Below are 12,476 nucleotides of genomic sequence, written 5' to 3' on the forward strand. Positions count from 1 at the left end.
CTTTGTAAGAGGAAGAAATCTGTTTCAAATGCCCCAGAGAACTCAGACAGAAAACATGATGTCTTCTCTGCTGCTCAGCACTCATCTGTTGTAACTTCTAGGTAAGAGCTGAGAGTCAGCAGATCTGCTCAGCTATGGAGCACTAATGACCATCCTGGCAAAGGGCATGTGGTCACACCTGCCTAGGCAGGACCTGCTCTTTGGGAGGCCACAAACTAACATGAGGGAAACTGTGGAAGTAAAAGTCAGGATGTGCAGCAAAAAGTTAGAGATTTAGGAGATGAAACCCCAGATGGTCCTGGTGCACACAGTAGCAGTCTTTGACCAGAGGGAGGTATGGCCATTCCAGCTAACAGGCAGGTCTTTGATGGCTCACTTGCTCATTTGGCATCCTTTCTCACACAACAAATGCACATACTTATGCCAGGCCACTAATAATTTCAACTTCAATTTACAGCCTGTAGACAAGTATTTCAGAAGCTAAAGGCAAAATATCATGTCTGCTGCTTATGCATTTACTACAGGGTAGTGGAGTTTTTTAACTTTTCCTAGTCACATTTATAGGTATAATGCTAACATATTTCTTCATGGCTCTTTGATCTACACTGGGGGAAAAAGTCAAATCAATAAATTAAAGAGCAATATTTACTTCAGAAAAAAAAATTAAAATCCTTATCTTCATTACTTATTTAAAAAAAATCTTTATCTGAACATTTTTGCTATCAAAGTTCTGCCTTTTTTGTTATGTTTAATTACCTAAAACATTAAAAAAAAATATCCTAATCAGTAGACCCTATTCATTGCACAATAGCAGCAAGCAGTTCTGCTAGGTATAGATTATGAAGATAGAAAAGCAACTCTTGCAGCACCACTACCACATTCAGGACTGTGGTATTCAATTCACCACTTGCTATTTTCTGTGGTATCATGACTGGGCGGTCAGGAGCTTGAGATTTATTCTTCTATGTTTCAGAACACTTAATTCGGAAATTACACTAAGTGTTCTGAAACATTAACTTACAAGTTTTTATTGCTTGGTGTATCCCCTAGAACAACATGGCATCAAAATATCCCCAGATAGATTATAATTTTTTCAACCTAAATGATTCTAGGATTATATGAAAAGTGGCAGCTTCATTTTACCTGTAAGAATCTAGTTTCCACCTCTCACACTACTGCTTGATCTTTCTGGCTTTGTCCTTTTCCAGCTAGAGCTCTACCTAGACAACAGAAGACTAGCATTTTTATCAGGGAATTATTAATTAAAAATCGTCTTTGCTTTTCTGGATAAGTTGTAGCCCCTGGTACAAGTGCACAACAGGAAGGAAAGCCACCAATTCCATTTCTGTCCCTCCCTTTTACTGAATATAGTTTTAAAGCTAGACTGTAATTTTCCAACTTAAGGTATTTTTGCTCAAAAACATTGATCCATTCATTAAAACCAAATATTTTGACAGAAACAAACATTGTCTCAGCAAAGCTTGTGGGGTCTAGGATGACATGCTTGCTAAAATGGGAGAGAGAGAGCGTAAATATAAGATTCTCTGAAAGACTTTCTCAAATATCTTTAATGCCATGATTATTACCTATATGAAAGCAGAGATCTCAAGACAGCTCAAAAATTAGAAGAGGGTATTACCCATATCGACAGAGAGTGTGTAAACAGCAGGACAGCAAAACCATTCTCCCAAGTTTGTATTATAAAACTGGTGCTCCACTCCAACTTATATGTATCTTGATGATCTCTCACAATTTTCCCCTGAAACTGGTGGGCTTTTTCACACTGACTGGTGAGAACAGGCCTGGGCCAATGCTGCTTCACAGACTGCCCTGACATCATCTGCAAGTGTACTAACTGCCAAAGAAGATGTTAATTATGCAAAATGGACAACTGCAGGCCAGTGCTCCATCATGGGCACTGTTTGTTTTACTAGCAAGCCCTTGCCAGGCACTGCCAACAAATCTGCATCACCACTGCATCAAGTGGAGGGAAAAAAAAAAAAAAAAAAAAAAGAGAATGACATTAGACAGGGCACTTCTCTCAGGTGGAAAGAAATCCAAGTTCCAAGTTCCTGTTCCAAATTAGGCAGAGTAGAAATTAACCGTGTGAGGAAAATGCCTCTGAAACACTCCAGCCAGACACTTACTGATCATTCTGGCATTCACATCTCTTGCTGTTTATTTTCTTCCACCACAAAAATGGTCAACCACTTCAGCTTTGTTTCATCACAGCACTGCTCCTTGCCCTGGACAGCTATGGAGAATAGCTGTGGAGGAGGAAGGTGCATCCATGATGTGCTCAGGTGATGGAGCCCAGTACTGGGACATGCATGGAAGAACACCTTCCCTGCTGGCATGCCAATGGGAGAACAGCCAGGCAAGAGATAACTGGGATTGCAGAGAGGCACCATCCACACACATTCACCTGCACAAACTACTACTGCACAGCTTCTCTCCAGACAGAAAGAAGCCACAGCATGAGGTAGCAGCTAGGAAAGGGAGGTTGCAATACCCTGATGTGGAAGAGGAGGTTAGGAAACAAACACGGGAGGCTGTTCAAATCCTTTTCATCACTGTGACACTCAGTGTCTGCACCCAATTCAAACTAATAAAGCAGGTGGGAAAAAAAATGCATGTAAGATACTGTTCTTATCAACTCCTTGCAGCCCCTTATCTGATTTCAGTGGGACTGCTGTGGTCTGGAAGTCTCTGCAGTCAAGAGCTTGCCTCTCATCTGAGAGCTCTCTTTATTTATATCCCAAAATTTGAGGTCAACCAATCAGGGAGGAAAAATCTTGCCTTATTCTCACTGCAGTCTACATAGCTTCTGCTGGGCTTAGTGCTACGATCCAAGAGCCCATGGCCATCACAAGAGCAAGATACTCCAGCCCATCCAATGTTACTGTTGATGACAAAGCAAGGCTCCCAGTTAGCCTTTCCACAATGCTTATGGGACCTTAGAAGGAGCCAGAAGCAAGAACTGAGGTCTCACCAAGCTCTTCGAAGCACTCCAAGGAAAGCTATTCTTGCAAAAAGTGTTGGCTTGGTCTTGGAAAAATTCAACCCCAATATTACAGCACATTGTCCATGCCATTCCTATTTGAGCAGTGGATACAAAATCAAATTCCCAAATTAAGAAATAATTTTGAAACACTAATTCATGTCTTTGAGCAATTGTTCCCATTCCTCTCATCTCTCTCTCACTAACCCTATTTATCAATATATTTATTTCCATTTCGTTCTCACTAACACACAGTCCCAGGAATATCAATCTTGCCTGTCTGAAGCTTCCTCTTCTATTAAAAATCAACAAGGGAAGAACTTTCTCAACTCAAACACTGTAAAAACAAATGGCATATACCATGCCTCTCATTCTCTTTTCTTGACAAAGTTTCTCCAAGGAGAGCAAGAGGACTGCAAATACAATAAACAACTTTCTAATAGACGTATTAGTAAAAGAAAAAGGTTGTTTCAACATAACTGTTTCCATTTCCTACCCCAAAAGAATACAGATTTCTTTGTTATTTGTTTGCTTGTAGAAAGCCTTATAAACAACATTGGAAGAATAACAAAATCTGTCAAAACTCACTTTTCAGCTATTTCAGTGGGGGTTTTCAACATCATAGGAAGTAACAAATCTTCTGTCTCTTATTCAAGAAGACCTGTCACTAGTCTCAGTTCCACATGCATATAAGCATTCTGTAAGATGTTCTCAAACAATTCATCCTGGATTAACTGGCACTGCAATGATTTACACTGGACAGGCTGGCCTCATTTGATTTAACAAAAGTTATGGAACAGTAAAGTGCATGAACTACAGGAACTTAAATCCTACTACCAATTTTTTTGTTTTGTTGTTTGGGGTTTTGGGGGTTTTTTGGGGGGTTTGGGGTTTTTTTTGGATCACAGAGTATAAACTTAACTGAAGTAAAAAAACCCTCAAATCCAAGAAAGACTGACATGTCAATCAATGTTATGATAACCTTTATAGCCAACACTTTTAGAAACAGGTCGTTCCTTACACCATGAAGGCATTAAACAGCTGCTTTACAAATATTTCCATCCAACCCCGTACTCGGGGATAGAAATTAAATCTCCCAAACCAACACAAACAAGGAACTTTTTTCTTTTGGGATAAAGAGCCTGGTCAAGCTGTCAGTGTCCACACAGAGAATCCTTTGTCCCACAGAATCTTCTCACGCACTGGTAAAGCGGTGAATGAATGAATAAATATAACTTTTTAATGACACCTTTGATGAAACATGCAAACTGCATCAAAAGAATAGAAGACTAACACCAGAAAAGTTTAAAATCACAAGAGGAATTCAAAACCAATTAACTCTTATGAACAAATTCCAGAGGCTTCATAATTATTATGAGACCAGTAAGAAACAGAAGCTAAGATTTAATACCAAAAACCAAAATACAGAACACTATGGCCTTCCACTCTTCCAACAATGAACATCATGGAATGTTCTAAAAAGAAGAAATAAGCTACTACCTCTTTTGGCAAAGGGAAGAGCCATATACAGCTTTAATGTTTGAAAATTAATCCCATATTACCTAACATTTGCTCTGCAACTATTGGCTTAAGTGGTAAAATCTGAAAGCTTTTCTCACAGTGTAAAAGCTTTGCAGGAGATTTTGTGGTGTCAGAGAGGACACTTCACACTGCAGTCCAGAAATACTGACACTCATACATCAAAAGCAGGGAACATACAGTTCCACCTCTATTTTAATACAATGGTCAAATGAGAGAACAAAATTCATGCATCAGGAATTCACCTCTGGCAACTTATCTCCTTGTAGCATAAATCAGTATGAGAGAAAATGTCACAGATAAGTTCCTCCTACGTACTAAAAGAGGTTTGAAACTGAGGTTTGTACAGTACAGCCCATTTGACAGCAGACAATCACAAGACACCAACTGCTGTGAAAACAAATGCTAAGGAAGGCAGAAATTGAATAAATTAGTAGAGATACAAATTAAGTGTAGGATATGCCTGTCCATAATATACTATTGATTTCAGTTCTCTGTTCCACGACATAAAAAGCACTAAGCAAAGGAAAGAATCGTTAAACTATAACCCAGCAGTTTAATCCTTTAAGGGCCTAATATGCAGTATCTCAAGAGATACAAACGTAAGATTAGTTACATAAAGCCATCTAACCACAAAAGGAGGAAAAAGCCTTATCATCAGCCCCACTGTGGATGATTAAATCAAAATACATGAAGGAATAGCAAGACCAAACATATATACTACAATCCCATCACAGAGTAAAGTCACCTCTCTGATGACTCTTCCATCAAAAAGAAGGTGAAACAAATTCAGAAGTGAGGAGGATAACACAGCTTAAAGTGAGAGATGAAACACAGAGCAATCAGTGTTCAACAGTGCTTCTACTCAGACTTAAGGTATCCCTTCTTTAACACAATTAAAAATATTTACCTTGTTACCAGGAAGTGTAACACATTTTAGGCAGGGCACTGTCTGTGGTCAAGGTAAAACACTGAAGTTAAGAAGACTTAAATTTATTATTTCTGTCTTTCAGACATATACGATATAAATCCGCCATATATAAAATATGTGTTCAGCTGCCTGAAATTCATCTGAACAATTTCAAATGTGTAATTTGAATTCCCTGACACCACAAGAAATTTTTCTGAAATTATCACCTCCACACTGTGCCTAAAACTACCACTGCCTGGATTCCTTGGCTGCTCTAATCAGTGCGAAAAAAGCAGTATCTGTGGAAATGTATAGGCAAGTTAGGAAAGGACAGTTACAGGTACTGTTTCAGATTTTTTTCACTTTAAGATTAATTTTAAAATATTTTAATACATTTAATACTAGAGAAATGCATAATCATTATAAGAGCGGAAGTCAGTTTTGATACTTAAATAGAAAAAGAAAAAAACATTTGAGTATGAAAAGATTACTAGATTTTCAGCAGATCGTTTCAGGAGCATCTCTTTGTGGTGACAGGAACAGCCCAGCCTTAGCAAATGCCCAAGGCTGAGACTTGCATGGAGAACTTCTGTATATCTCTGATAGCCAAGGACACCATTCAACACATGACATTAGAAGGGAAACTTTGTAAGACCATCCCTGTCAACTTCTTAAGACACAAAGCCTTAAATAGTTGCATGACCATGTCCCAGTGGAAGTATGCATTTCTGATGATTCTCAAAAGGGAGCCAGCAAAAAGGAACAAAAACAACAACTGCATAAAACTAGACAACACAGACTCAGTCAGCTCTGAATCACATAAACAATTTTAGGTTTGTAAATAAAATTAGAAATTTAAAAATCTCTACAATTTAAGAAATCCCCTTGATGTAAATTCACATATTTGCACCAGTGTCCCTAGACCCATGCAAAGAGAGGATGAGTTTTTATTCTGATTTATTTTGCAAAACAAGAAGTATGAATAAATGCGCCTTTTCCCAGTTTTTAAACATTTTTATTTTCCTGTACCATAGAAATGGTTTTACCCTAGAACCATTAGTTGCCATGAAAGCTCTGTAAAATAAAGCATATGAAAAGGTACTTGTGTGGTAACTAATTACATCCTTCAGTTACTCCCACCTTCAGCCTTCCTCACCACCATTCAGCTCCTCACTGCAGAAACATAAGAGCCAGTACTGACCTCTGTAAATTAGAAACATAGCAGCAAGGCAGCAGTTCAATGCTAGTGCAACTGTTTTTGACATCAGTGTGATAAAAGGCTAAAGCTAGTGCAGAGGAGTGGAATCAGGTCTGGCATTGCTACTGTTCCCCACTAACTATGATGACTGCTTCACTGACAGACTTCACAAGAAGTTGTTAAAAGAACTAAAGGGCCTGTTAGAGCCAAGTCCCTGGTCAGAGGTGGGCAAGGTCAGAGATGGAGATCGAGCACTGAAGAGGCAGCTATTTAATATAAGGCATTCAAATGCTTCCTTTTAACATCTACTTTCTCTTGTCATTATTGTCATTCATCATAAAAGAACATTAAAACCATAAGAGAAACTACAGGAGATGCTTGTCTGGTTGCAGCATTACCCACACCTAGGTCAGCCCTCATTTTAGCACAGTTAAACTGAACAAACACTACTCTGGCATACAGACTTCTTTCCATTCATCCTAGCACAGAAGAGACCTGAATGTGTTTATTAAAAGCCTAAGAGCACATCTAATGCCATCCAGGAGACATTCAACTACCCCTTTACAAGTTTGAAAATCCTTTTATAAACTTGGCATAATCATCCTTGGGAATGTTCTCCTCCTTCTTGTTTGTTTTGTGGTTTGAGTTTTGGTTGGTCTTTTTATTTGTTTTTTTATAAACAGCTGAATTGCAGAAGATGGGGCCTCTGAGAAACAGAAGAGAAATTGACTTGGAGCATCCTCCAGCACAAAATAATTGTCACCGTGCTTGCTAATGAAAACTTGTACACTTATGTAAAAGAAACAGACATGTCTCCTTTTTTTTGTTGTTGTTATTTTGTAGTGAGACTGTCAAGAAAGAACTATGGGACTCTACACAAGTAAATAAAAATAACTAGGAACCTAAAGCAGAGCTCATCTGTTTCTTGTGCTAATGACTGTTTAGAAAGTAGACATTTGAAAACTCCTTTTTATTTTGTCAGAGAATCATAGGGAAGTTATCTTGAATAACTATTACTCAAACAGATGTATAAAACATATCTTATTTTTCTAGCAGTCTTTATTCTATCAAAAGGATAATCCTTAAATGCCATGTGTCATTCACTTTAGTTTTGTAAGGCTGACAACATTTTGAGTAAAGTGCCATTCATGGGAAGATGTAAACCCAAACAAGAGGATTTTTTTTCTTTTTTTAAGACCGCTTTTATTATTAAAAACAATGAAGAGATGGACTAACAGGGCCAGGCTTTGTCAATCAGTGTAGCCACAGTGACATAACAGTTTTACACCAGTTGAGAACCTGGTCCTTGTGGTTATGAACAGCAACAGAGGACTAGCTTTCTATGCCCTTTGTGGCAAGAGACATGTAAAGAAAAACCCCTCTTGCCCTTCCCTTGTGACTTCTTATGAATCTGCACAATGTGCCTTATCCAAACACTATAAATATTTACAAATTATCTGCTACACAACAGTTTTGCTCTAATTTATGTTCAATTTTTTAATGCATGAATTCATATACTTTCATTAGCCAGCAGACAAGTATCAGTACTTACCTGTGATCTAAATGGTGAATAGAGAGAATAACCCCTGAATTCAAATGCACTTGTTTTAAGGTCACCAGGATTGTGAATTCATATTTATTCCTTAACTTCTGAAAAAAGATTTCAGCTGTTTCTGGAGATGCCTTCACATTTCTTGAAGTATCTAAAATAAACATAAGAGGAAAAAACACTCAGTATAAAATCTCCTCTTACTTTACATCCTCATTCAAATAGCTTACAAAATAACAGGCTATTTCTGAGAAGCACAATTGAACAGACAGGCAAAAGCAGGGACCAAAGTATTTAAAACATTAGTTTTGCATGCAGTGGGAGCTATTTCAACGAAAGAGAACACCTTTTCTAGGACACCTATTCTTTTCTGGGGAGAGGTGGTGTTTTGTTCTGATCCAGGGTCATAACCCTTACTTTCTTCAGAGACGGCCAGATGGTACATTTAATATCTCATCCAAAGTTTGGGCTCACTAGCAGTGAAGCACAGTGACAACACTAGATGTGAGCCTGCCATGCCACATGACTTGAGCAATTTTTTAATGACTTCTAAAAGATGCCACACTTAATAGCATAAATAGATAAATAAATAAACTAATCTTTAAAAAAATTTACTCAGCTTTAAGTAATAGTTTAAAAATTCCCCAAATTTCAAATATTTTATCACTAATTAATTGCTCTATACTCCAGTTGGGTGGTATTTTCCTGCTGCTTCTTGCACAGGATAACATGAACATTTGTTTGAGTAGTGGCATACATAGAATATTTTACTTTAAAAAAAAAATACAAAGCCTAGAGTGATGCAGTATTTCTGTTGAATTTGCACATAACATACATAGAAAATAAAAAAAGCCCAAGCTTAAAATCTCTAGAGAGAACTTACAAAATAAGATGTCAAATGCTAGAAAAATAATTCCCAATCTCCAGAATATGTTATACCAAAAAAAATTCATATACACTTTTAATACACAAAATCAACTCATTAGCATGTGTAATCAACTGTGTAAGAACTAAAGCAATGCACAAGCTTCTTGTCACAGCAATTTGACCATTCTGCTCTACTTGGGGACACTAACTCAGGAACAGCAGCAGAGAGCTAACAGCAATAGAACTGGTGATTTTCTTTCGGCAGCACTGGAGCTGAGCTCTGGAGTACACCACTCTCAGCTTACACCACTGTTCTTAAAACAGCTTTATTCTTTAAGTTGGACCTATGAAGATGCTGCTCTCCATTAAGAGAAACAGTTTATTTTGGTTTACGGATCAGGAATATTTTAATATTTGTTTAGAAAATGCAACAACCCGTGCAACTGTGAAGTCCTAACCAAATTCCTGAACAGTTGCGCACCCAGTTGAGTTTCATTTGTTCTTCACAAAGGGGAACCCAAAAGGAAAAAAAAAAAGGAAAAAGTTAATTTCGACTAAATTCCTATAATAGTCTCATAAGTAACTGATGAAAGAAAGTACATGCTTAACACCCTTACCCTTAAATTAAGAAGGCCAGCCCATACATGTATAACTATCCCCCCCTTCTACAGGCCCTTTTATTCTGGAGCTATTGGGATGCAAACACTGCACTACAGATGGCCTGTGCTTTAGCAAGGAAACAAACTCTCACCCTCATATGGAGCTCTTCAGAGCCACCCCAGTCCTCATCACTGTGTGAGAGCCTGGGGAAACACAGAGCTGCCACAACACCCAGACAGGAATAATTTACAGGGTCTCTTCATGTCATCCTGAATCATTACCTCATCACTACACTGGATGAGAATTTTCCATCCTTTATTCTATAAAACCTTACCTGGGTACCCTATAATCATTCATTGTGGCCTCAGATAACCTTCTTGTATACAGACAAGAGCATCAAGGTTTGATTGCATCATGCTGGCAGCCTATATATACCACCCCACTAACTGCTGGAGTGTTGCATTGCCAAAACACATGGCCATTCAGTTCTGGTATTGCAAATAGGTCAGATCATACTTGCTGCTCAAAAAAAGCTCCACAGCCTTTTGAATTATTACTACTCTTATGAAGCACAATACTCTTTGCTCAGGGCAGGCACCAGGTGCATTTCTTAAAAGCAAGATGACTGAAAGGTCCTTGATCTGTCAGATCCATTCTTTTCACACTAACACGAGTGCAAACCCCTTCTTCCAATTGCCTTTGAACACCAGCAGTAGGTGCTTGATAGATCACCAGCTGTGCTTAATAAATATTGCTTCAGGCTTCTTCTTGATATTTTGCTCCTAGTAATCAGTTTAAGACCCAACAAAAATACTTTACTGGAACTGGGCTTCTTCCATAATAGCTTGGAAAAATCAAACTGGTATATCTCAGACAATAATCTGCAGTTTCTCAATAGTGACATAAAAACCTCATACTGTGGACATTTCTAATACACAAAACCAAAGGCATAAATCTTTTCAACTTGAAGTGCAAAAATAAGGAGAGAATTATTAGTTTGAATGAGAAATTTGTCTCTAACCATGATAGATATATTTTGGGTTTATTTTCCTAGAATTTTGCATGTGTTTGGTTTGACCACGCCACAACAATTCATAAATCCACGGTGTCATCACTCCATCTTTAACTTATAGAAACATGATAGCGACAATTAAACAAAAATCCAAACTCAAAGTATGTCTCACTCCTTGTTCAGGCTAGATCCTTTAAGATCTAACACTGCAAAGCAGCCTGAAAGTCCAGCAAAGAAAACCACTGACCATAAGACCTGCAGGAACTCAGCCCTTCAAGAATATAAGCTTAGCAGCTGCCTATGCCCCCAAAAGCCATTTTCCCCTCTCAGAGACAATCTGCAGTCAGAGCTCTGCAGCAAACACCAACATCACACCAGAGTTTCCTGGAGGGGTCAAGACCAGACATGGTCATTTCAGTCATGTTCATGAAATAATAATTACTGCACGTTAACAAAGACAGCAAGGACTCACTCCACAAGCCCAAGGACTTCCACCAGCCCAAATGGGTGTTGGAGAAAGAAGCAATTTCACCCTTTGCAGTCACCAGCCTTTAACTGCTCTCATCATCCCTGTGGTGACAACTGCACTCATAAAAAAACATGAGGAACTATTACAGGCAACTGATCCAGTCTTAACTAGCTCAGCCATGCCTCCTCACCAAAAACAAAACAAAACCAAACAAAAAAACAGCCAACCAAAACAAAACAGGTGTTGGAAGCAGCCACAAACAAGTTATGGGAGGTAAGCAGGAAAATTTCCATAGACAGCACCAACAGCATACTAAATCACACAGTGGAAAGACTTAGGGCATGCCATTCACAACCATTCATTTCCAGTCCAAAATAAAACAGTTATTAAATGGAATGAGTAACTTTTCCTAGCAAAAGGTGAGCTCCAATTTTTTAAGAGCATCTGAAAGTAAACACACAGTATGAACTGAATTATAAAACAAATTCCTGCAGAATAGTCTTTGGAGGAGGCATTCTAACTAATTGAGCTCCACAGTTTGTTTCATGTGCACATAATCAGCTTTTAATAGCAACATCTATAAATCAATTCTGCATCTGACTGTAGCTCTGCTGAACTATCCGAATTAAATTCTAGTGGTTTGTGAGAAGGAGGGCTGAAGGCTAAAATGAGGCTGAAAAATATAATTGCCTCAATTTTGTTTCAATTTCCTACACTAGGAGGGATGAGTGTCACAAGCATATATTCACATCCTGTCACTTTCCCATATTCAAGTTTTTGATATTTTTGTAACTAAGGCCTTCACACAGCCTTCAAAGGGCAACTGTTTACTTTATATGGTTCTTTTATTTAGGTAACAAATATAAACTAAGCTGCACCCAGCCAATGGGGCAGCATGCAAAGCCAATCCAAAAGCAGAATCTTTACAAGGCTGACAGAGCATAGCAGAATTTTAAATGGAGCACAGTACATTCAAATTCAGGAGTTGCATTCTTCTAAGGAAAAATGAAGATGTAAAGAAGTAAAACAAGCTTTATTAGACCAAAGCCTTGATAGATGTGATATGCATTAAATCCTTCAGTAGAAAGGCTGGTTATTTTGCTATTTAAACTGATATATAAGATCTGCTCATAAAACATTTTGAGCTACTTTACCTATAAATTTTTCTATTCCCTTCTCAAAGATTCCCAGTTGTTTCAGAGAGAACAGCAAAAAAAGCAGCTGTAATTTTTCCAAACCATGTGAAACTGAGTTGGATTCTCCAAAACTGTAGAAAGGAGCTCTGCAAGAGTCTGGGGAAGGTGCTGAATTTCTACCTGAAGTTTAAAAGA

At 38.1% G+C, this 12,476-nt stretch overlaps 1 protein-coding gene across 2 annotated transcripts in view; it reads right to left on the reverse strand.

Annotated features, from left to right (window-relative positions):
* Positions 1–12,476, reverse strand: part of NELL2 (neural EGFL like 2) — a 137,990-nt gene that overhangs the window by 110,970 nt on the left and 14,544 nt on the right. For both annotated transcript variants that reach the window (XM_088165567.1, XM_014871125.2), the window contains exon 3: positions 8,201–8,351. In XM_088165567.1, the coding sequence (XP_088021693.1) occupies positions 8,201–8,351 (151 nt within the window). The remainder of the gene's footprint in view (positions 1–8,200; positions 8,352–12,476) is intronic.

Source organism: Sturnus vulgaris, chromosome 5 (assembly GCF_052056855.1).
Source record: "Sturnus vulgaris isolate bStuVul1 chromosome 5, bStuVul1.hap1, whole genome shotgun sequence".
NCBI classification, from domain to species: Eukaryota; Metazoa; Chordata; class Aves; order Passeriformes; family Sturnidae; genus Sturnus; species Sturnus vulgaris.